Source organism: Gobius niger (genome assembly GCF_951799975.1).
Source record: "Gobius niger genome assembly, chromosome: 20".
NCBI classification, from domain to species: domain Eukaryota; kingdom Metazoa; phylum Chordata; class Actinopteri; order Gobiiformes; family Gobiidae; genus Gobius; species Gobius niger.
Window position 1 is genome coordinate 16,745,742 of NC_136871.1, and position 26,712 is coordinate 16,772,453.

The 26,712-nt window shown below is 39.9% G+C and overlaps 1 protein-coding gene across 3 annotated transcripts; it reads right to left on the reverse strand.

Annotated features, from left to right (window-relative positions):
- Positions 1–4,035: 4,035 nt before the first annotated feature.
- phf2 (PHD finger protein 2) lies at positions 4,036–25,674 on the reverse strand. Of its 3 annotated transcripts, none has more exons than XM_079578955.1 (22): positions 25,309–25,672; positions 20,435–20,520; positions 20,017–20,131; positions 18,558–18,718; positions 17,889–18,030; positions 17,619–17,805; positions 17,175–17,337; positions 16,258–16,345; positions 15,924–16,030; positions 15,205–15,296; positions 15,022–15,111; positions 14,587–14,925; positions 13,771–13,887; positions 11,979–12,091; positions 11,638–11,819; positions 11,442–11,506; positions 9,614–9,780; positions 8,228–8,496; positions 6,823–6,918; positions 6,644–6,753; positions 6,259–6,571; positions 4,036–5,065 (listed from the first exon to the last, which is right to left on the reverse strand). In XM_079578955.1, the coding sequence occupies exons 1-22, from the start codon at positions 25,404–25,406 to the stop codon at positions 4,977–4,979; spliced, it is 3,189 nt and encodes a 1,062-aa protein (XP_079435081.1). In that variant the 5' UTR covers positions 25,407–25,672; the 3' UTR covers positions 4,036–4,976. The 3 variants fall into 3 exon arrangements, with proteins under 3 accessions (XP_079435081.1, XP_079435080.1, XP_079435082.1); XM_079578954.1 differs by having other exon boundaries at positions 4,037–5,065; positions 8,228–8,517; positions 25,309–25,671; XM_079578956.1 differs by lacking the exon at positions 4,036–5,065 and having other exon boundaries at positions 6,338–6,565; positions 6,637–6,753; positions 8,228–8,517; positions 25,309–25,674.
- Between the last annotated feature and the right edge of the window lie 1,038 nt (positions 25,675–26,712).

The following is a 26,712-nucleotide window of genomic DNA, read 5'->3' on the forward strand; positions in this document are numbered from 1 at the left end:
GTGAACATTTGTGTCTTTAGCTAAACATTGCAACACCTACATACGACCCAAGGGCTCGGCTAAAAACAGCCGATGCTTTAAGTGGATTTTACTTTAAAGCGGTTGACTTTGGCTTGGTTCTGAATTCATGATTCGACTGAAGCCGTGCGATTTACGAAATGACTGATCAAACTGGATATGCTATTTGTGTGAGGCCTATGTAACTTGAAACCAGGACACATCACAACATATGTTTTCCACAATAACTGTATTGCAAAAGTAAACAAGGCGGACAATCATATCATTCAACAACAATATGTTTGTTCCTCAATTTTCCATTTCTCAATGTCTTAAAAAAGTGAGCCATGACCTCAAACAGAATCGTCTAAATACAGAAAAATATAGCTTCAGCTCAAAAAGGATTGTAAATACTAGTACTGTAAATAACAGTAAGGGAAGACGGCTACAACAGGAATCGTTCACTGCTCTGACACAGTGGATGCATTGGTAACATACAAAATAAAATAACAAAGAAACTGACAATGTACAGGGTTCTTACACACTTTTTTCTTTTTACAACTCGATCTTCAACTTTTTGCTGGCATCACAATCCATATTCCAGCCATCATTTGACATCTTCAATGTGGAGGGGGGGGGGAGGTGATTACAAAATACAGTAAATGCTTAAGTTTACAGTGTAAGCTGGAGGACAATACACACTTTCTCTGCTAAACATAAAAGTTGTTTTTAAACATTTGATCAATAGCCTTAAAATTGAAAACGCATTTGTCAATTTAGCCAAGATGAAGGTAAAATAAGCTGGGGGGGGGAGAGGATAATTGTTAACACACAATTTGTAGTAGGCTTACACAAGAGAGGGGGGGAAAGGGGGCATTTCATAAAACTTCTCATACGTTCACAGATTTAAAACATCCTTATTCCTTCTTCGTACGTATTGTGTAGGAACCCTGTAGACAGAAAACCTGAAAAAGAATGTTTCACTTTTGACCAGCGCTTGAGCAGGTCGACGTGAGAAACTTAACACTGCTGCCCATGAAACTGTGTGACCCAATGTCCCACTCAAAAAGTCGCTCAAAAAATGGAGGCCACGAGATGAAACACGCAAGAAATGTCACAGTGGAAATGTTGAGCGCGATACCAGACTGTGGTGACATCGGGTGGGGTATGTGCTGCAGATGTACTATGAAAGCCTGTTCTCCAAGGAATTAGCATTGTGGTTATATTAATAAGTCAACCCTTTACATAACACAGTATTGTCATCTGTATACTGACACATTGCCTTAATAATGTCAAAATGGCACAAGGGATATAATTTGTATTTTTTGTAATTTCTTGCCTATTTTGCTACTTGACATGAGAGCAGATTTGGAAAAAAAACAAAAAAACGAAAGTTGTGGTTGTGGTTCTCAACTGGTTTAGTTTTCGGATCTTCCTTCTCCTATAAATATGCGGTTCCTTCCAAAAAAAAAATTAAATGAAAGGGATATTTCAAGATTTTTGACATAGGGCCTGATTTCCTAGTTATCCAGAGTGTTGTTGATTTCTGGAGATTTTATTTATTCATTTTTTAATTCATGCAGTTCTTATATTTGAGGAGTTTAGTGGTGCTAGGCTAGTGCTAGGCTAGTGCATGTCTATGGTAACTAGCAGCCTACATTAAAAACCTCTTCAAAATCATCGGGTAGTCCTCCAAACGTTGCCATATCTGATTTGTAGAAAGCTCCTTTGTGGATTCCACGTGTAGTAACGCCGGCCGCAGGTAAACAAACTACTGTAGATCCGGTAACCTAGCAGATCACTCCGCCGCTGCGTAGCTTACAACCAGGAAGCTGATGCGGCTCAAATATAAGTTCTTCTAAATGCAAAAGGTTATATTTCAAAAAATATTCAGTCAACACAGACATTTATGTTGGTAGACTGGTTTTATAAGTGATTTACCTCAGGTGCAGTGTTTGGGTTAGACTGTTTTTAATGCAGGCTACTAGTTACCATAGACATGCACTAGCCTAGCACTAGCCTAGCACTAGCCTAGCACTAGCCTAGCACTAGCCTAGCACTAGCCTAGTACCGCTAAATTCTTCAAATATAAGGACTGTATGAATAAAAAAAAATATATATCTCCAGAAATCAACAAGGCCCTATGTCAAAAATCCTGAAATATCCCTTTAAAATATAAATTTCAGCTCTAGATAAAACATTTAGTAGTTTGTACTTGCGGTAAATGATATGACAAAACAGTATGACACCTGTTGAGAACCACCGCACTAAGTAAGGCATTGCAAAGCTCACAATAGACGAAAGTGTCTGAGAATCGATTATAATCTGAAGAATACAGGTGTCGTAATACATCCACAGCGAACTGCTATTTTGAATATTGTTGCTGGTATAAATCGGTAAATGTTTGTGACGCCTCCCAAACGCACTCACACACATACAAAAATCAACATATGAGGGGGGGGGAGAGAGAAGTTCTGATTCACAAGGTAATGAAATATTCCAAACCAAAAACTCTTAAGAATTGTACAAGTATAAAAAGCTACAAACATTAATAAATTACATCACTGACACATGAACACTTCACAAGGTGCTAGTAAAATTATTCAGAAACCCTTCCGGTTACTAGAGCTCCAACTAGAGGCTGGTCAGAGAAAACAAGTGTCTGTGGTTCGTTGAGTGACTGTTTTTTTTTTTTTGTGAGTTTTTTTTTTTTCTCCATATATTTTGCTTTGTCTCAAACAGAAAACACAATACAGTACAATTAGCTTTGTGTATGTAAGGCCATATGACAATAAAACATGTGTCTTCAGTTGTTTTCCAGGCAACACCTTAAAAAAGTAAAATAAACCAACAAAAAAAAAGCAATTCAAAACGTAAAAAAACAAAATGTTAACCAAAAATCTAGGACAATACTGTATATTCATATATATTTATATATTTGTATTTATTTATTTGTAATTAGCAAAACCAGTAAAAAATGTAGAATTAAGCCATAGGAGGAAAATTTACAAAAAAGTAGTAATTGTAAAAGGCTATGTACAAGCTACATTCTCTACACTGTACTGTGACGTGGTGGTGCTGCCTGGTAAAGCAACAGAAGAGAGAAAATATCCCCAGCGAACGGCGCAGCAGATACGGATGAAGCTCATCATCATCAAAACAAAGGGCTGTTTAATACCACTTCATAGGGCCGGACCAGCTGTTTTTGCATATACAAAGACTGACAAAAAAGAGATAATGTTTTGAAACGCCACTACACAGGATTCTTGTTCATTTTCTTTTTTGATGCAATTTCCAGGATTGAACTTCAGTAAATAGGGGGGAAAAAGTAACAGATTGTTTGAAGGGATTATGTCTGGCAATACTGTGTTGATTTACAGAACCGGACACAAGTTTGGAAACGCTTTTTATGTATAGCACTATTTACATTGAAGGCATTAAACTAGGAATGAACACATGGGATTATGTAGGAAACAAAAAAGGGAGAAATAACTCAAAATATGTTTTAAATTTTAAATTCTTCAAAACTGTCACTCGTTATTCTCGGGCATTTTCTCAATGAGCTTCATAATATCGTCGCCTGAATTGGTTTTCAACAGTTTGTGAAGTGAAAACCACTGCAGTGAAGCGAGAAAATGTCAAAAGTGCAAAGCTTTAATCAAAGCAAAAGGCTATTTTGAAGAATTTATTTTATTTATTATTAGATTAGATGCAAGTTTGCCATTTTATGCTCACTACTGCCACCTCAGGTCATATGTGTAACTGCACCTTCTATATTACGCTCGTGCATGACGGCAATTCGGACCCGAAGCAACAATTTTAGAGGCAGTTGTGGTGAATAGGGCTGGGAAAATACATAATTTGAACGCCGTATAGTCCCTTTAATATCATGTGTTCATTCATAACTTAATGCCTTCAGTGAGCATCTATGATGTAAATAGAATTGAAATGAAAGAATAACCAATACATAAAAAAAGCATGTCCAAACTTTTGACCAGCACTGTACTTAATGTAACGTTTGACCCTGAAGATGAATGCAATTTTATATATATATAAAAGAAAATCCAATAATTCTATCTAAAACAATAGAAATTGCATTAAAACAGTTTTGCTTCATCATATTTCGATTTGAATCCTGTATGACATAAATACTGTAGTTATTTGAGTAAGTAAATAACGTCCTTTGTTGCCACAGCGACACCAGTCCCACCCTACATTGGGGTCTGAAATGGCCCAAAGTACCACAGTCCTATGCAAACTCGCGCGCCTCTCGCTTTGTGCTTTTGTGGTTCCTCAGAATCCTGCTCGGTTCCTGTCTGCCATACCAATAAATAAATATTCCTCTTGATAGTCAACACACACACGTAACATGTGAGAGGCCGAGTTTGACAATCCTACAGCTATGTCCACACATTCTTGATCATCTAAAACAAACAAACAGTAGAGTCATGTTGATGTTAGTGCATTTTAAAGGACTCAAATTACATGAGTTTTGTCTCGGGCTTTTGTCCGTGAACGGGACAAAAGAGACAAGTGTGCAATGGAGTGGTGTGACCTCTCAGTGTGGACAGAGCCTGCGCGGCAATGATGAGCTGCATCCATCCGGCTAAAGCATAAAAACCCCGCACATGCGACTGAATACATGCAGGGGATACTTTCGACAAATCTTGGAATGACTGCAATGTACTTCTACTTCATCATGTTCTAGAAACCCCTGATAAACAAACAGCTGTAGTAAAATGACACATATTCTCATAAAAAATATTTATAGTAGGTTCTGTACACTTTTTATATCTGAAAGTTACAAAGTATAACAGGAGGCAAAAACCTATTGGAGTGATGTTCTTCTTATAAATTGAAAAATGCATGATTGCTCCCCGTTTGCTCCTATTATCTGTGGAGTTTTTTTTCCTTATTCAGTTAAAAGGGGTGTAGGCGCGTGGGGTTGAGTTCGGGATGTGAACCCAGTCCGTTGCATGCTACAGAAGAAGCTTTCCGTTTCGATGGATCTTTAAAATCTTTCCTAGTCTCTGTTTGGCTGTAGCCATGCCTTTCTTTAGCCGCTTTGCTGTGAACAGAACAAGAGAGACGACTTACAAATCACACCCAACAAACAAATAGTCAAACAATTGGGCCTTGGTATGTAACAATAAACAGGGGCTGTGCAATTTATCGTCATTTACGGGAAATCACAGTCTCGATGATCGGCACATGGTTTGGAGGAATTCACTGTAGGATTTCTGTGCGTTAAAGATACAAGAGTGGAAAACATTTGTGTTCTGTTTAAACTGAAGATTATTTAACCCTTTAACTCCCACTGGAACCAAGCACATTTTATCCAGTTTGGCTTTACCCAAATGTAAAAGCTTAAAAATAAAAAATAAAAAGCAGCAAAAGAGCAAAAACATGGATGAAAACGCATCAAAAAAGCCACAATAGGTGACAAAAACGTGACAAAAAGTGATATAAAAATGTGTCGAAAACGACATAAAATTGACAATGGTAGCATTGTACTTTATGTTGTTCTTTTTTGAGGTGGTACTTGTGTGTTTTTTACTGAATAAGAACAGACAATAAAGTTATATTCTATTGAAAAAGCCACAAATAAAAGTGACGAAAACATGACAAAAACGCTTTAAAAAAAAAACATGACGGCAATGAGGAGACAAAAAAAGTTACTCTCAGTTTTGTAGGTCTCAGTAGGTAGGTAGCTTCCAAATGAGGCATTACACTGTTGCTCTCCAAGCGAGAAGCTTTTAGATTTGGGTAAAGCCAAACTATAGAAAATGCACTTGGTTAAGGCGGGGGATAAGAGGTTAAAAGTGTATTGAATTGAAAGTTGGGATTTCAGGAGTTGAGGAAACTTGTGATTTCTTTTTTGCCATATTGCCGAGGCCTAAACTAATCTAATCATGCCATACGGGTAAAATAGAGCCGACATGTGACTCTTGAAAAAGTCTTGTAATGTCTGTATAATTTGTTGTTGCCCAAGTAATTAATTATAAATGGGCATCTTTTGATTTTTCATTAATAGAACTGAAAAAGCTGAATACAAGGGCATTACAAATTGTAGAGCTTGCTTCTTGTTATACTATAAATATATATAAAAAAGACCTGTTTATTGATCAAAGGAAGTAAGTGACATTTTACACTGTTTACACAGGTAGCGGGATGTCCAAATGAATGCTTTTTTATTCCATTTTATGCCCAAATACTATATATATACATACTGTAACGCTGGTCAATAACACGCAAGCTCACCTTTGGAGTCAGGAGCTGCTGGGCGCTCTCCCTTGGCCAGGCTGCTGCTGTTGGTGCTTGAGGAGTGGGTGCTGTTGTTGGGTGAGGACATTGAGGGCCGCCTCTGTTTGAGGAACACTCCCGGGGCCATGGGCTGATGTCCTCCTGGAGATTTAACTGTCCCAGTGCTGAACTCCGGGTCCGACATATTGCCATCATTAGAGTCTGCATTGTGATCAGAACTGCTGTCCTGAGAGAGTCTTGGGGGATCCTCTATCACCAATGGCTTCTTTTTGGTACTCTTCTTCTTTTTCTTTGTTTTTTGTTGCTCCTCCTATTCAAAAAGTAAAAAATGTAGTACCTATGACTTATTCTGCGCTCCAGTGTCACTAAATACACCACATACCTGATGCGAGAGCTTGGCAGCAGCAGCAGCAAGGCCCGTTTCTATCGAAGCCACCCGCGCCCCGTCTCTGGCCGGCCTCTCATGTCTGGGGACTGACGGTCCCACACGGGCTGGGGCAACAATAAACACAGCTTACAACACAGTCCGGGAAACTGAATAAGCTATGTTAGTGCATCTACCTGTGGGACTGTATGGTGTGTCATCGCTGCTTTTCCGCTTTTTCGATCTTGATTTAAAAACAGGATTATCTTCTTCTGATTCCAATGAAGGATAAACTGCAGGTTAAAATGAGAAGAGGATCATACATGTAACTAAATATGTCCAATAGAAATGAGTGTACACTATCAAACCGGACCAAGTCAATGAGTCTAACAGTGATGAGTGAACCTTCAAGAATTAGGAAAACTGCGATAGTGTTAACAGGTGCTGTAGTCAACGGTCTGCATGGCTGATGTATCAACATGTGGCTTCTAAAGTCTGAATCTGGCTTCAATAGATTCATTAGCGCAGGATGGCAAGGATTATGTTTGCTTCATTGGTTGCTCCAAATTGAGAAATATTTTCCTCTGCAACATTTTGTATGAAGTCCTTCCAAAGCCGACTGCTGCATTCCCAGCTTGTCAATAGACTATTAACACCACTTCTTAATAGGTAGTTCCATACTTTTTGAACTTGTAATTATTGTCTCATTTGTTGGTCATGGATCATCATCACCCTGAAAACCTGTGTTTAGCTTGTGGAAGCCAGCAGTCATTTCTTCTTTTGTAAACAAGCTGGTTTCAGAGCTGATGGGCTGATTATCAGATATTGAATCAATAGATTACAGATCAGAAGACAATGCGCAGCTGCCCCACAGCTGCACCAGGACACTCTGTCTGTCCAGGCTTTGAAATACTGTTTCTGCATTTAAATTCTGTGACAAGTGGGATGTGCGAGTAAAGTACAGTTCATTGAATAACATGCTAGGTTAAAGTGATATTTCAAGATTTCAGGAACAAACAAACAAACAAACAATCAAACAATCGTAGTCTGGTGTCACTTATTACACCAGACTACGGATATAAATGTCTGTGCTGACTGAATATTTTTTGAAATATAACCATTTTACATTTAACAGAACTTATATTTGAGCAGCTTCAGCTTCCTGGTTGTAAGCTACGCAGCAGCGGAGTGATCTGCTTGGTTACCTGATCTACAGTAGTTTGTTTACCTGCGGCCGGCATTACTACTAGTACTACTAATACTGGAATTCACAAAGGAGCTTTCTACAAATCAGACATGGTAATGTTTGGAGGACTACCCGATGATTTTGAAAAGGTTTTTAATACAGGCTACTATATACCATAGACATGCGCTAGCCTAGCACTAGCCTAGCACTAGCCTAGCACCACTAAACTCTTCAAATATAAGGACTGCATGAATAATAAAATTAAAAAATCTCCAGAAACTCACTCTGGATAACTAGGAAATGAGGCCCTATGTCAAAAATGGGGATGAAATATCCCTTTAAATGGCGAGAACCTGCAATAGACCAGCCCTGTCCAATGGGGCTAAGCTGATATGATCGCTGATATGAACGCTTACCATAGTCTGAATCTTTGAAACAGGCATCCATGTGGTCCTGGTCGTCATAGTCTATGCTCTCCACACTGCTGCTCCTCCGGGATTTCTTGGGGACGCGTTTGCTCGGCCGCTTGCTGCTGTTGTTGCCGGTGGCGGCGCTCCCGGACTTCCGACTGGCCTGAGTGTTGTGGGAGTTGCTCTTGGACTGGCTGTTGCTCCATGGCTGTTGTAAACTGTGTGAGGACGACAGATTGGCCATGGACAGCATGCCCTGAATGGCCTCCTGTGTGCTGGGAGACGCAGGCGGTTGACTGTAAGTAAGATCATGAGAAATAAAGCAGTTACACCACGACTGCATGGCCACAGAGCTCAGTCACATTAAGCCACACTCCTTCAAGCAAAAGCCTGGGAAACTGGCACATAGAGCTCTTCTGGCCATTATAAGATGGACGCGATGCAGATATGTTCCCCATGTGGCAGACGAAAGCAGACCGGATGTGTGGTCTGGTTACATCAGCAATTAAATAAAAGGGGATTTCCAATTAAAATGAAAGTCCTGCGAAAAATTACATGTACATAACTAAATTTGAGGTGGGGGTCATGGGATGATACGTCGTACCCAGGAAGAAATACAATGACAAATCATGCCCATTGCTCAGAATATTACATGCATAGGGCCAAAAGGTGCATGCACTTCAACTGATTTTCCTTTTACAAATCACTTTTGTACAAAAAAAAATCATAATCATACATAGTCCACCCTTTCTTTCACTGCTCATTTGTACATTTCATTGTGGTGGAAACAGACCATCAAGACTCAACCAAAACAGTAAAAAGGAAGTGAAGAGAAGCGCCTGGAGCCTTTGAGCTTTTGATAAATGAACAGGAGTTGAAACAAACAGCTTAACAACAACAGGAGACATGTAAACTGTTGCTTCAGGCTGCAGTCGAGTTTTGACTCTGAGAGAGTTACAAATACCGCAATTTCAAACCATTTCATCTGTCACCATGTGTCCATTTGTTTGTCGATGACTTGGCCCATTAGTGAGCATAAGAGGTAAAACTCATTAAGGGTCACGGGACATGTCCCAAGGGAGACATTTGCCTTCCACTTTTCTTGGGATCATTTTTCTCTGTTTTTAAATAAATATACAAAACATTTTTCATTTATTTTGGTGAGAAATGGGAGCGGCATGACATTTTCCACTTTTTCTGTAGTGAGTATTTAGAAAAAGAAACTGTATGTTTTTTGGAAGAATAAAGGAATTAAGGTGAATGTTGGAACACATCAGATCTAAGAGTTAATATCCAATAAAGTAATTTTCCCTTTACAAAAGTGCCATACATGTTTGACCAGATGTAAGTTGGACCCCGACAGCCCCAGTGGTGCTCTTAAAGGAACTGTACCTGTTTGTGTTGTAGTCAATGCCCCCCACTTGCTTGCTGGCCTGCAGCAGGTCCAGTATTCCCGCTGCGCTGCCGCCTTTTTTCTTGACCTTGGAGTTGCGATTTTTGACGTCGGGTTTGACCTCGGTGTCTATGTGTAGAGTTTCTTCATCTGATGAATCAACGCTCTGATACGCAAGAAGAACAATTCAAGAATCAAAGAAGGAACCGTTAAAAATTACAAAAGAGTAAGCTACCATAATACAAGAGGGTGACCCAAGTTTCATATGAACAAAATATTTGTTGAGATTCATGTTTTCTCTGGGAGCTCTCGTTAGAATTAAACAATAAAGCAGTACTCAGTAACTTGTTTACCTTATTAATTATTTCCGTAGTCTCTTTGGGGGTAATACAAGTGTTAATGGGATGATTGGGGGGTCTTTCATATCCCCCTGGTGTCTCTGGCCAGAAAACCACAGTTGCAACTTCCCTGCACCGGGTCGGTGCACCAATACACACTAATAGAATCACGAAGAAGCTAATAGACAAACGGGCAAAGCTAACTGCGTGCTAGCGTCACTTAAACAGCATTTAGCCAAGTTTGAGTGAAAAAATTGTCTCCATTGTGTTGTTGGATGTACAATGTCCTTCTCTCCCTTTGTCTTTTCTGTTAGCGTTGTATTTACTCTGATGGACCATTAATGAGTAAAAAAACGTAACATGCCACCTGCAGTGGCGCTTATGGCCTCTAGGGGCATGAGTTACTTAGTACTGCTTTAAAGGAATAGGCCACCGTTTTTACATACTGTGATATGCTCTTACCTCACTTTAGACGTGTTAATATATCCCCGTCTGGTCTTTGTCCGCGCGCTCTGCCAGGCAAACGGAGCACATACGCAGCCTCTCCCACATGTCACATAGCTCCAAAAAAGCTCACGATAGAAGCTACCAAGCTCTTCCACGTGTTCCCTATTTAAATAAAGTTACGTGAAGTGTTTTCATGCGAAGTATATTTACACAGAAATGTAGCATGTCGATTTTATAAGCAAATAAAAAGGGGTACTATATTGTGAGGCGTAATGATACGAGGAGCAAAACGTCTGCGCAGTAACTCCTAAAGGTTATTGACGGAAGTGAGCGGGGGAAGTCTTTAGGAGTTACTGCGCGGACGTTTTGCTCCTCGTATCATTACGCCTCACAATATAGTCCCCCTTTTTATTTGCTTATAAAATCGACATGCTACATTTCTGTGTAAATATACTTCGCATGAAAACACTTCACATAACTTTATTTAAATAGGGAACACGTGGAAGAGCTTGGTAGCTTCTATCGTGAGCTTTTTTGGAGCTATGTGACATGTGGGAGAGGCTGCGTATGTGCTCCGTTTGCCTGGCAGAGCGCGCGGACAAAGACCAGACGGGGATATATTAACACGTCTAAAGTGAGGTAAGCGCATATCACAGTATGTAAAAACGGTGGCCTATTCCTTTAAGATAAGATTTATCTCACGGTGGAGAAATTTCGCTTTCTACATCAGCTCTCAAGAAACACTCTGAGGGTGCAAATAGTCCGGAAATTGTGCGATCAGGCAGTAGTACATACATAGAGGTGTCTTATAAACAATGAATAAACAACTTTAAAAGGAAGAGCGACAATATCAATATATCTGAATGTCGACACCGGCAGTGCAATGTTTACAGTTTTACAAGTGATTGCCGCATTTTCACCTCTTGTTTCATTCACGCCACAGTAATACTAATTTAAAAGACACTATTTAAATATTCTTACATTTTAAAGTATAAGCTTTGTTTCATGGCAATAACATCGGCTACAGAAAGTCTCATCTTACCTTACTGACTGGTTGGAGCTTTGATTTTTTGGACGGCTGAAGGGGTTCTCTGATGTCTGACAAAACTGAAAAAAGATAACAGACAGACAGATCAGCTAATGGTAGACAGACTCACAGTCAGCTCTTTGACGCTGAATTAACTTTTTAACTGAAGGTCAGGTCTGTGCCGTTAAAACATGTCGGGGCGAATACTCACACGACAGGTCTCTCTTAACCGTGGTGTTCTTTTTCCGTCTGATGGGAAACTCATCAATCTTCAACTCGCCCTCGTCGGAGACATACTCGTACTCGTCTCTCACTGGTTTGGCTTTGTCCTCTTTTACGTTTTGTAGTGATCCAAAAACACTCGAGTTGCTCTGAGTTTTCAGCATTTTGGAGCTGTGAAGGAAACCGCAAGACAATGAGCAACCGATACCAGGATCAGCCAGGCACTTCAAATAAAGGCCTGGAGTTCGCTCTAATGGTCGCGGTGCTGAGAGCTACACAGCTCATAATCACCACAACACAGCGCTGGTTAAGACATACTCAAGGGCATACCTAAGCAGCTTCTTGTGAGACATAAAGCTGAATCTTTCTTTATTGCTTGACAGCGGCGTTCTGTCAAATTTGGACTCCTCCTCCATTTTCAACAAGGAATCGGGTTTGCTATTCTGTAGAAAAAGCAAATGGGACATTGCAGATGACAATAAAAGCAGCAGGAATTAAGATTAAACAGCATAATTTTACAGGTTATAAGAGATTGGACAAATTACCGCTTTTAATCCCTAAAATTAAAATTATATCCACACATTGACCTATGACCTGTACAGCAGGGTTAAGCTAGTTTGCTTTTTTTTTCCTAGTCAAAAGATAATGTCTTCTCACAGTAACTATACTTAAAAACAATCTATTGTTAGACACCAAACTGGGCTTCATCAGGTGGCACATTGCTGGGTTTCAGGTGACATGACATCATAGAGACCTGTAATATTTACGCAGGTGGGGGCAGGTAAAATGATTTTGTATTTGGGGAGATATTTGTGTTGCACAGAGAGATCATGGACCCAGTCAATGAGAATTGTAATTGTAAATACTACTTGCGAAAGTGTAATGCAGTTACAGTGCGAGGAACTGCATTGCACTTTGGACGCTTTGGAATTTCTCACATCTCACACCTAAATTGGTCACTGAATGTGGTCGGATCTTCTTCAAAATCATAAGAATGAGTAAAAAGTGTCTGCTTAAACTAATGGCCATAACATGTAAACATTCACAGGAGAGCGTGGAAAAAGTAAGTGAATGCCCTGAAATATCGCTGAACGGCAGCAGTTTTATAAAGTGGAATGGTCCGAGATTCATCCTGATCGTTGTGAGTGTCAAATCTACAGCTACAGAAAAGCAGTTATTGCTGCAAAAGAAGGATCAGCCAGCCATTTAATACAAGGGTTCACTCTCTTATACACATGCTGTTGTAAATGTCTCAGATTTTTCTGCAAAATATAAAAAATATCTGCAAATGGATGCTTGAATGGCCTCTTGTAATAAATGTAAATATTGTGAATTGATTTTGTGCACTGATTACATAAAATATTGAATACAGAATAGACAAAATACTATGGATCAGAGTCTGCACGTGTGGCCTTAACAAAGAATTGAGTGAATGAATTAAATTGAAAAGTGTTAACAAACTACTATTGACACCAACGCTATTGCCATAACTTTTAGCTCATTTTCCCTGTACTCAGGCGCCACCTAGTGGAAACTTTGCAGAATTTGACAAGGACTTCGCTGCATTGCGTTATCAGCAGTGAAAGACATGTCGTTTCCAGTGGCCTTGGAGAACAGCACAAGCATCTCCAGTCCATCTGCAAGAGTTTGGCCTGATCAAAGACATTCCACCGCACTTTGGCATTGAATTTTCCATGGAACTTAATCCCGCTAATGTCTTCCGTTCAACTAAATTACATTATCATTGCGAAAGGCCTTTCCCCATTGTTCTGTTACAAATGATAGGGCAAAACCAATTTTAGAAGATGGGGCAGATGTAAATACTTAGGAAGTAACGTGTTGTAATTCCATTAGGTAAACTACCGAACAGTCTTTCAGCAGCACTGATGAGCTACAGGCCTCAGATGTGTGACCTACTGTGAAATTAAGATTTTCAAGTATCGTCAACTGGTCTGTGTGTTACTTCTGAATACAAGAGGGAGAAAAGGCTTCTGAAGATAGAAGCAAAGCAACTCAATCAACCCAGTCCAGTAGACAATATCTCAAAATCTCCAGTACAATGGACTGAAAGCCTACACAGACATCACAATCATATTCGCTATGAAACAATTTCCTGCCTTACCTTGTACTTCCATTTCGCTTCAGTCTTGTTTTTATTTTGTTCTCTCATTTCGAACTTGTCCACATTGTTCTGCTTTGAAATTTCTTTCTCAGACGAACTAAGAACACTTTTAACGGCCTGGAAAAGAAAACAGAATAGAGTTCATGTTGGTCAGTCACAGTCATGCTCTAAAAGTGAGTGCATTCACGGGACATCACAACATTCGAAAGAGCCCATAGTTTAAAAATGAGGTGGAGGGCAACTGATGACAGCAACTATGGTAACTGTGGTAACTGGCGAATTGCAGATTTGTTTGTCTTTGTTTGGTTATTATCTCAATCATTCCTGCAGGTGGTGGGTCCACAGAAGGACGGCCTCACGATTCTAACGGGGCCTGTTGGTCTCTCATAAGGGGCTTCTGAACCGCTCTTTGTCTGACCCGTCACCTAGGACCTGTTTGCCATGGGAGACCCTACCCAGGATCGTTCGGGTGCTCAAACGCCCCACCACGTTAAGGTGGCGGCTCCAGGAGGGGAGGTAATTTGGAGATTTCTTACAAAAACGGCATTTCTCCCATATAGTTGTATTGGCCCTTGCCCTTGCCCTCCACCTGACATTATGACATCCTCATATTCTAAATCGTGAATGCCACCTATTTACAGAGAAGTGTGAACGCAATATTCCAGTATTAATCCAAACTTTACATTGTTGTTTTGTTAAGCTAGATCTAAACAATTACAGTAGGCTCGCTTTCTGGGGTTAGTACTTCTCTGCAAAAGATATTCTGAATCTCTGTGGGACTTTCCTGGTTGAATGAAAGTAAAAAAATCTTCTCACCTTGGCTTTTTTCGACTGGTCCATTTTACTGAGGATGTCCTTGGCGTGGGATTCCAGAGCAGCGAAGCTAGAAGGTTTGGGGGGCGGTGACGTCTCTTTAGCCTTCTTGGCCTTCTTCTTTCCTCCCTCCTTGACCTTGGGGACCTTGGGCGGCTTGGGAGCTTTGGGCATCTTTGGGGGCTTCGGAGGTTTGGGCGGTTTCTTTTTGCGGGTCTTGTCTCTGCTCGGTGAGGGAACATGAGCCGGAGACACAGGCTCCTCGGGCTCAGAGTGCGTCGATGGAGGCTCTTCCATTGGGATCTTAATGCTTTGCTCACTTTTTATGGCTTTTGTTGCATTCTATAATATACAAGGGGAAACAATACACAAAAGGCAGGTTATTAGAGCGTATACAGTAAAGAATCAAAGACAATAAAATAAATGTCAACTCAGTACCTCAGACAATCTGATCTCTTTGGCAAGATCCTTAATTAGTTGCGAAGGTTTCATGTTTTCTGGGAGCTCATCTTCATGTTCCAAAAGTGCCTTTAAAAAATTAAACAACAGTTGTCAGATTTGCAACCACCTGGAGAATAATCTCAGTGAGTCTCAATCAATCTTTTATCAGTGTGCATTTACCTGTTTTTTAGTCCAAGCTCTGAATGATCCATTAATGATTTTGGCACCATGTACGAGGTATGGAGCTGGTTGTTTGTTTGCTTTATGTAAAGCTGCAAAAGCAATTCCACAAGTCATAAAATAGTGTCAGTGTCAAACCTGCTCACTTAATTATAAAAGAGGGTGTGTAAAAAAAAGTGTGTAAAAACCCAATACCAATTCAACTATATCTAAATGATTTTTAAAAACTGAGACTCTGCATATCCCGTATTAAATATCAATTATTTAAACCGAGACAATGCTGAAATTTAAGGTTGACCTCGAAGTTAAAAGGGATAATGACACATTAATGGCGAGGCCTTGTGGGCTGGGAGCGCTGCACGCACATTAGCAATCTGGTTTGAACACATGCACAGAAAATGGTGGAAACATAAACAATTGGCCCAAGCCAGCTGAGGAGAGTTAAACACAGACTTGTAATGGAGCAAGTGATTCTAGCCGGGCCAAGCCTTTTGAAGCTAATCATCTGTGAACTCAGATTCACCAATTTAATGAGTGAAATAATATTCTAGCATCCAGGCCGTCATCTGTGCTGCAGACTTTCACTGAACACTGCAGGCCGCGCGCCCTGTAGCCGTTTTTATGTTTAAGGTTGATATAGTGGGTCGAAGGATGATATCGCCTTATGTCAGACTTGCATACATTACAGAATAAGGAATATAGTTCATCAAAGCACTCACCTTTGAATCTTTCCAGAAGATGTCGTCCCACATACCAACAGGCCGTCTCATAGTTTGGAAACGGGGTTAGTGTCTTGACTTTTAACCGCTTTTCAATTTCGTATGCTCTGAAGAGAAGAAAAAAGTGAAAATGAAAAAAAAAAAAATCATTATTAATGTAAATTCATTACAACGAGTTATCGACAGTTCAACCGGACAGTGTCTCCTTCATCTGTACAGTCTCAATAAGTCTGATTAAGAACAAAAAGAAAATGTATTCTAATGTAAGCTAGCAATCACGGGATAATAAAATAGCAAAACAAAATGCAGTGCACAGTTTTAAAAGTGTCCAAACCTCATCTGCATCTCCACACTGAGGTTGTGGACAAAATGTCCAGAGAAGGCCAGACAGTCGACTGGAGTCAGTATTGCATTGATCCATCCTGTGAGAATAATTACATTTTAATCCGTAAAGTAGTTAAGCAATACTACAAGTGTTTATACTTAAAGGTGCATTATGCAACTTTTGTGTGAAAAAGAATAGTTGATATTTGTGTGTATTTGTAGTGACCCAGTGGCAAAGTGGTCAGGACGGCGCCTTTACTTTCCATCACAGTGGTCTCTACAACACTCCAGGATCCATTTTTTTGTAGGTTTTCTGGCGAGAGGGTCCGTCATGCATTGAAAACCTTCCAAACAATTTAACCTGTAGCGTCTTAGAAACCACTGTGATGGCAAGTAAAGGCCAGGCTGACCACTCACACAGCTGCTGGGTCACTACAAGGCCAAATACGCACAAATCTCAAGTTGTTGTTTTTTTCCACATAAAAAAGTTGCATAATGCCCCTTTTATGCAGAAGTAACTCATGCCCCTAGAGGCCATAAGCACAACTGCAGTTGTCGTAGCCTGTTGGGGTCCTTTCCCCCGTTAATTGTCTGTGAGAGTAAATACTATGCTGACAGAAAAGACAAAGGGAGAGAGGGATATTGTACCACAACCCTATTTCATAAAGGAGATCATTTTTTTCCACTCAAACTTCTTCGTGATAAGTAAGTATTGCGCCTCCCGGTGCAGGCAAAGTTGCAAGTGTGGTTTTCTGGCCAGAGACACCAGGGAAAAAGTTAATCATCCCAAAAACACTTGTATTACCCCCAGAGGGACTACGGAAAGGCTTTATTAAGGTAAACAAGTTACTTAGTACTGCTTTAAGTAATTAATGTTTGTACTTGTTAAAGTAGTCATTTACACGACAACATAAAAGACAAACTAACCTGATGGGATGAACAGAGTTTGCCCTTGCTTTAGGATGCATTTGTAACACTTGTCCACCTGGTCGGCGAAAAACATCTCGCTGTGATTGGACGACGACCTCCAGCGCTCGTACAGAGACAGGTTGGCTGAGGTGGGTTTGATCAGGAAGAAGATTTTTTCTCCCTAAACAACACAACTCGTCATGAGACATCTTTTATATCAAACGAACTGTATTCGTCTACCAGTTAATCTTTGTAAATGAGTTTTCTCTTCAATACTATGCAACTACCACTGACTATTCAATCACAGTAGGTCCTATGTACTAATTAGTCCAGATATTGAAAAGCCAAGTGGCATAATTTAATAAAACTCGACAAAAGGAGGAGTATCACCTGAATAGTCTTTGTTTCTGTCAAATACTGCATTCATTAAAACATAATTTGATGAAGCACATAAAAGAGTACCTTTAAAACGTGATACCAGACGGAGGCTCCTCCACACTCAATGTGGAAGTCTGTGTAACTGTCTTTCACGCAGATGAGACAGTATTTGGTGACTTTGGGCTTTCCTAGCAGAGCGTCATCGGGCCAGTAGTTCTCTACCCAGGACAACCTCCGGACAATCTGTGGACTTTCAACTATAGTGTTCATCCTGTTGAGCACATTGAGAAATAAAGATGGTCAGATGAGGTGACAGAATAAAGCGATACAAAAGCTGAAGTTTACACATCTGACCTTGTGTCTGAAAACTCGAGGTTGATGACGTCTAATACTTTCTTTCTATTTGTGCTGTAGTAGTAGTCCACAAACTCCTTCAACTTCATTGGACTGTCTGTCTGCTTCGTGACATCCACCACATCCACACTGACATCTGGCCCTGTGAGAAAGATAGACCAGATATTAAGACAAGCCGACATCAAAACATTGAAACAAAAAGGCAAAGGCTGCCCTCTAGTGGACAATGGCAGTACATATTGATCACAAAGTCCTCAAAAAGGGGTCATAGGGTTCAAATAGAAGTTTTATTTATGAATAAGTTAACATTAGATTACAATTTCGTAGCTAAAGGATTTAGCAGTGGACTTAACAATCCTGTGACATTAGACACATCATGTCTAAGAACACAATGTTTTTTTGTTTGTTTTTCCCCAAAAGGCCTTGAGGCTCAAACGGTTGAGACACAGCGCCAAATTTCAATAGCTTGTTTTTACTCTGAGAACATTTTAAATCTTTTGTTTGTTTGTTTTTTACTTTACGTCAACTGTCAACCAATCAGACACAAAATAACACTTTGGTTTTTTTTATAAGCCTGACGTAACTCAACTTAAACGAAGGAGAGAAAGTCACCAATTCCAAAGAATAAAACTGTTCAAACCCATACACCCTTATGAACATGTTCCTCACCGACATAGTTTTCCACGTCACTGATGTAGAAGGTGGACGCAGGCATGGACATCCCCAAACCATCCTTTTTCTGAACCTGGATGGGCTCGTTAAAACCGTTCTCCTCCAGATAGTCCATGGACAGCTGGGCTCCACCCAGCTTCACCACTATATCATCAGCGCTGAAGCAAACAATAAGGTTTTTTTTCTGTCACTGACACATTTATCTTTAAGAGCATAACTATTTTCATAATTTCAAGAAAATCCACATTTATGATCAGTTGCAGACTCAGTAGTAACATCAAACATGCTCCTCATGCTCAGTTAGACACTTGTATTTTTGCAGTGGGTGATCAACATAAAGTTGTGAAACTCACTGCCCACTGAACTTAAAACCATGACAGTGAGTTTAAAATGTTCACTTCAATGTTCAATGGTCACGTTAAGTCTTGGCAGAAATCGAAACAGAAATAAACCGGTTTGTAGATAGCACTGAGTGCGTGAATGTAAATGATTTGTACTTAAAGGGACTATACAGAGTTTGTTAAAAGAAAGTGTTAAAAATTAAGTATTCTCCTCCCCCTACATGTTCCAGCAATGTCCTAAGGTGTAGAATGAGCTCAGACCTATTCCCCACAACAAATCCTGCACTGTCACTCAAAAAGTTGTTAATTGTGTCCGAAGTGCCGTCATGCACGAGCTTTATATAGAACCTGCAGTTACATGTAAGACCTGAGGTGGCAGTAGTGAGCAAAAAAAAAAACAACAACTTGCATCTCGTCTCTTTAAAATGTGAAACTACTATATGATATAGACACATTACATGCTAAGTGACATATGTCAAGCCTTTGTTTGTTTTAATGTTGATGATTATGGCTTACATTCCTTTTCAAAATATTATAATTGTATGAGATTTTTATTAATTTATTTTTTTAATTATAACAAATAAAGGCTCACTTTGCATGTAATGAGTCTATCATAGTTTCGCAGTTAAAGTTGACCGAAATGAATGCACTTTATAACGATATTCTAATTTTTCCGAGTTTCACCTGTATATAGGTGGGTTTTTAGGATGAAACTGAACATTTGAATGTAGTGTAGAAAGGCCCAACCAGGGCCTGGAGTTGAAAAGCATAGCATCAGCTACAAGCTTGTTTTGTTCTATGTTGAATTGCAATGTTCCTGTCAAATAAATAAATAAAACATTTGGAAGAGCACGTTCTTTTAACCTCATGTTTGGTGACCTGTTGTCAAAACAAAGCACTATGGAGACGGTCAGGTGAAGTCCTACAGCCAGCAAAGTTATAAACAAAGTTATAAGTCAGGCTTAAGGAGAGGCGAGCCCACTCAAGGGAAAGTAGTTTTAAACTCGTTTTAAGGCTAAAATGAACCGCGCACTGCTTTGGTCCTACACAAACTCTATTATAAATACTCCACTTGTAGAAATAAATAACATAAATCATTACATAAGCATATTTACCTTGGAAACGTTCTGCTGCGTAGCTCCTTAATAAACACTTGACTGCCATTCTGAACTGCTTTGATGTCCGTGCTTTGGCCTGTATCATGCTTGCTCCAGTTCTTTTTCTTTTTTACTGAAAACGATAAAAAAAAATGTCAAGATACAAAATGATTTACATGAAAAACAGTCAAAAAACGATTGCACCATCGGCTAATTCAATGGTAAATGTCCTCAGTTTATTTATATCAAGAAGACAACCACACATTCACTCTCTCAATCATACACCAGTGTGCGCAGACACGGAAGACAAGGTGGGTGAAGTGTCTTGCCCAAGGACACAACAATAGTGTACACTTGTTGCTCCCATTTTTTCAGGATATTCACACAGTAACAAAATGAGACCATAAGTGTAGCTCCATTGGTGATTATTACTTACATGTTGACTTGCCATGGGTCTTTTCACAGTTAGGACAGTGATAAATATCGATATCTGGGGCGTCATCTTCATCCACACCAACACAGCTGTAGAGGGTAAATAACGGGCATTCATTATTATTGCAAAATAACACAATATCACAAGGGTGCAAAATAAAAACAACAACAGTATCACTTACATTAACACTTCCTGCATCTATGTGAGAATTAACGCAAATTCAAAAAACTAATAATAGCAACAAAATAGTGTTTAAAAAAATCTGTACTTCAACTGTCGATCATCAGTTTCACCAATTGTACCAGTTCATCGATACATTGGAATAAGACCCTAAAACAACAGTCACATCAAGAGCAGCTGCAAAGGCAGATTCCTCCCGTTTGGAGCCGCTGTTAAACCCATTGAACTGGGAGTCCCCCCTTCTCGCTCTCTCTCTCTCTTTGACAAAGTGAGCTCACTTTCACTCACTGGACTGGATATTCAGACATCTTTACTTAGGGGCTCTCTGGCAGAGGCAGAGACAAAACATTGCAATACAATTTATTTACTTACATAGACTATTGAATAGACTATTTCAGTTGTTTTCCTCTAATCAGACATACTATATGCGAGCCTCATGAAGCCTTCTCTCAATGGCTGCAATTACGCTATTAACTGTTTTTCACCACACTGCCTGTGGCACAGCTACAAGGTCCCGGGTTCAAACCCCCCAGATAGGGCTGTTCTGTGTGGAGTTTGCACGTGTGTAGGTTTCCTCCCAATACTCTGGTATCCCCTTCCCATAAAAACATGTACAATAGGCCAGGATGAATGGAAGTGTGTTTGAGAGCGTGACTGTGGGAAATGCAAATAGATCATGGCGAAAGTCAGGTCGGCGTGTTTATGCATGTGTCCCATGTGTGTTCATTAACATGCACTGTCCTGACCAAATAAACAAACAAATAAACACAGATATTAAATGTGATTATCAAAATTTCCTGTCGAAGGCCGATATATCCCTCTCTAGATGAAACACTGTTCAAAGAAATATTTACAGTTCATTGTTTGTAGAAACTGAACAATATTCTCCGTGAGGATAGGGCCGAATAATGTAATCTTTGTGTTTCCAGGAGCAGAGCTGAGAGGACAAATATCAACTGCTAATGCAAGAATCACATGCATAAGAAGACGTTTGTAGAGGTGTAAACCAAAGGGTTTTATACATAATATTATTGTGGTAAAACTGTCACATCCTCAAATACAGCCTCCAAAAGTTACAGAATGCTCTTGTGTCCTAAAGCAAGACTCTCCACCTTGACTGTGTGAATGTGGTGTATGAGAGAGAGGTTGGTGGTGGTCTGATGCCTCAGTCAGGGCAGCTGTGGCTGCAATAGTAGCTTACCACCACCGAGTGCAGAGTGAATGAATAATGGAATGTAAAGTGGCTAATTGGTAGCCAATGATATTACATTAATATTCAGCCTTTTACAATTGCAGCCACTCAAATTCCAATTTTTACTCAATTGAGATAAATCAGTTCTGTAACTTGTTAGTGTCGTATCTACTGAATTTACTTGAATGGATAATCAAAACTTGTTTCAAGCTTTAGTTAAAAATGAAAACAGTTTATTTGTGCTGATATTAGAGAAGACACTGAACTTCAGCTTTTGTTTCATGTGAATCTGTAGTGGGGAAAATAAATCCATCTAGAATATTCCAATTGTGATATTGACACTTTACTAACATTTCAAGACAGTATATTGACATGACATAGTGTTGTGGGTGTGGGGTTTAAATATAGTCTTGGTCATTCAACAATATTCATCAGTTACAATTTAAAACTTTGAGACTGAAATGAAGAACGTGTAGGAAGAACAATCTCAGGCACAGGCAATTTGCAAGCAAAACACCATGCCAAAATAAAAATGCATGTTTGCAACAAAATCTAGAGGTTCCTTTTGTGCTATTTGGAGACTAACTGTAGCCTCTTATCAAGTAAATATTAACAAATAGCCCTGGGATGCAATGTAGTTCTCCCTCACTGCTACCTCTCATTTAGGCTGAGATGAATGGCCCTGTAAATGAATGAATGAGCTTCCCTGTTAGAACGCCTCTGTTGAATTTATTCTGGGATAAAAATTGCAATCTCATCCAACAGATTGCTCAATCCTTGTCCCAATGGGCTAAATGAGGTCCCTTTGTTGTTGTTTATAACCTCTAAAAACATGTTCTTGAAATGCATGTGATTCTTGATTCTCTCGTTTTGAACAATTGCAATCAGTTTTTCTAAAAATGTGCAGAACGACAATTGGTTCCTTTGATGCAGGTCACTTCAAGCTTGGAGTCAAAAGAAAGGGTGGAAAATTATAAATCACAATGCCAGGATACAATTACAATGGGTCAATATAAATCTGTGTATCACGACTCGGCACAAAAGTGAGAGTTTCAAGATAAAGATCTAAATCTACAATATCAGATATCAATACCCATTTGCCTGTTAGTATTTTAAAAACACAACTTTCACCAACTTAGTGTAAGTGGGGTTTGGTGGTTTGGGGATCTGAACCTGGAGAATTCAATCGCTGAGTTAGTTTAAACCTCCGCAAACGTACTTTTGATTGCAGAAATATGTCAAAGCTGGGACAGAAATTGTGATCGGGTCTAAAGTAACAAAAAAATATTGGTTGGATATTGCTGGAGCGACCAAGTGTTTTAGTTTTAGTTTATGCAATGCTGTTTGAGAATGATCTAACATGTTTGCAATGCAGTTCACATTATGTTGTGAGTGATTTATGGAAACGTAACCTAAAAGCCGGTCATTCAGTGTAGAAAAGTCCAGTCATCCTTGTTTCCTTTTCTCCATTAAAGTTTATTAACAGATAATTCATATATCACATCTTGGTTGCAAGAAAAAACAAGACTTTATTGATCTCACAATGGAGAAAAGAGGAACATCTACTTTTTCACTCACAGCAGCCGCGATTAACAAACTCTCTTGGTATCGGTTCATATCGGATATCGGTGGATATTCACACCCTCAGTATTGGTAGCGAAAGCTAAAAAGCTATACAAGCTATATCAGTGCATAACTATACCACACCTGCATGGAATTGAGATTATTTTTGTTTAGTAGAGGTGCAACATATGTGTTGTCCTCTATAACACTGTCATAAACAGCAGATGACTCTTTAATAGATTTCAGCATGAAAGCTAAGCATGCTGGGCCAATGAAGGGGTTTTAAGTGCCATGTTATCAAAAGATACAGGGTTAGTCGGGGTCAAGTTAAATAGAAAGTTACTGGTGAGTGTAAGATCGAAGTAGATGGTTAAATATAATCAACAAACAGAGCAGGCCTACCAAACAACTAACAACAATGTGCTCTTCATGTGACCTAGTCTTTCTGCTTTTGTGCACTGATGAGGAAACATGTGCATGCATCTCAAACGGGGAGCGTAGACCAGAGGCTCTCAAACTTTTCACATGGACTTCCTGCTAGAGCAAAACAAAATGAGGTCTAAACTTTAACGCTGTAGGAGTATTACAGGACAACGCTAGAGCCGATATAGGACTAAAACAGGAATAAACAATGACTAAAGAAGCACCATCTGAAGCCATCCACGCTCCTGCAGCACTGGTTGTGAAATATAAGCATACCTATCTTCAACTCTTAGAAATGTGTCAAAAATCACAGGGGCAATTGCTTTTAATACGATATAGCAACATAGTGGAGGTGATATCAAAGCACATTTTCGGTAGAGCTTCAGGTCACTGCCCTTGACAGATCATGTTTGTTACATGGTCATTACAGCCAATGTAAGCTCCCACAGACGTAAAACCTTAAGACTATCATGAAGGTTAGCTATAGTTTTCTGCACACGTGCCATCCCCGTGTTTAAGGCAGCTTAAGGCAACACCAGTAAATGTTCAGAGGCTTCTTCGTGTATGGCATATGACACAGTGCTGCCCATACCCTAACCCGAACTGCCTGTGGAGCAGCAAAGGGTTAATGTTCAGGCGCGTAAATACTCTTCATCGCTCTGAAGGGCTCGTTCGCCAAATCAAACACGATTAACTCATATATTTTTTGAAGCATTAACAAGCCCAAACGACACTAAACAAAAACAAAACAAAGACGAGGGGCTCGGGGCAGACGCAGACGTGTAACAGGAGGGAAATACGATGTTAACAGCGACGTATCCAGTTCGTTCCAGCTTACGTTCAGGGGAAAGTGAAAAGTCGTGGCTTCACCGCACAAGCCCAACATCGTAACTTAAACAACTATCAAAACAACCCACTGATGGCTATTATTAGACTTATTTCCCCGCTGAATCTTGAGGACTCTCAGCACGGGCTTTTGTCAGCCATAGCTCCCGCTTTAGCATGAAGAGCGAACGGGACTGAGCCCAGAGCTCACGCTGGTCGTGATTTCTACGGTGCTCGACACCAGAACACCGAACCACGCCGTCGACACAGTGAATGATTCATGTTTAGGAGTATTTACACAAACTAAAGAGGTCACACGCATTATAGGGAGTGGAGAGCGGGCAAATTCGAGACCGAAGCTCGAGCCACGGGTCCGCTCGGAGTGCCTCAGTTTGGGGATATGCGGGATGACTGACTGCGAGGAACAGACGAAACCCGCGCCATAATCGCCCATCAAAACTCCGTAACGTTTATGAACAGAAAGCAGTTTATGCATCTATCCGAGAATAATGTCACAGCCCGGTCAGCTTAATGTAACTCCGCCTTCTTCTTCTTCACCAAGCGGCCTCTCTTCAGATGTAGACGGTCGAGGGAGAGCCACAAAGCTGTCAAACGCCCGAGAGCTCGCCATTTTAGTTGTTTTCTGCTAATACAAAGCGCCACAAATGCAGCGCAGTCAATAAAATGTCCTTACCTGCCGTGGAACCAGTCCTTGCAAGCATCGCATTCGATCATAAACTGGGTCACGTCGTAAGGTAATCTGCAGATGCAATATACTGGTACAGTCGCCATGTTCAATTCACAACTACGTCGGGATAGAGTGGGGGGGCTGCAGGAGGAACAACGTCCTGCAAACAATATGATCCAATATGATCCCCAGAAAGAAAGCCAGGGGCAGTCCCGCTGGACATATGAACTACATGCACATCTCCATCACTGCACAGCAGCGTGTGCGATCTGTCGGAGCGGGGCCAGTCGATACACACTCGGCGTAGCAGGCTTTCCTCAAATGCATTATTATGATTTTTACCGTGTGCGTGCCCCCTGGTGACTGTACACCGAGCCGCTCATGTTAGCAGCCACTAGAAAACACGGCGCAGCAGCCTCGCTCTGGTTACGAAATAGATAAATATATGAGAGCAATTACGTCAGGTTGTGAGAATGAGTTCATTTTGATCTCATTGCACATCTGAGTAGACGATCACTCCCAGCACACGGCAGTAACATGATTTTAATTCATGTCGTAATTTCAAATTATAGCGGTTATTTTCGAAATTTAAAAAATAATAATAAAACGGTTATTTCTAACTACTCGTTTTGCATCCGTTAAATTATAATTAACGTATACATTTTCGCAATATTTATTTTCTAATGCTGATATAACTAGTAAATTACCATCATATTTAAACTCAATGCCTAATCAGGACGACACTTAAATTTTTTTTAAAAAAAATCTTTTATATTATTATTTTTTTAAAGGTACACTGCGTAACATTTTGGACTATGCTGTTGCCATCAGTACAAAACATGCTCCTAATGACCAGCTCGACAGACAATGCTATTTCTGCAGTGAGAAATCAAAAAATGGATTTGGATGGGAACCTAACCTGTTTAAATCTCAAATTCTGCTGACTTTACTCGACATCTCCATGGAAACAAGCTGGAGACGTACCCACTCCCGGTAAAGTTATGTCATGTCTTAGGAGAGCTGAGCCGCTTACAGCACAATCAAATGTTTGTTCAAGGTATGTTTCAATGCTGAAAATATCTGTCATAAAATAAAAGCTTGTATTTCAATTTTATTTTTTGAGTAAATTTCTACGCAGTGTAGCTTTAATATTAAAAAGTTGAATGAACATCACCACGTAAAAGAATAGCCTATAGTTTATTGAACACTGTAGCCATTTGCCTTTGCACCAAAATCCAACAGTAGTTCATTACCAACAGTCCAGTTGAAAACATAACCTACAGTAGCTTATGCAGTGAAAACTAAATAACTATTTTATTGACCCCTAAGGAGCGTAGTCTTTTGAAAATATTAACTCAAAAATTAGTTTGACAAAGATGTGAGACACTCTTCTGTATATTGCAGAAGGGA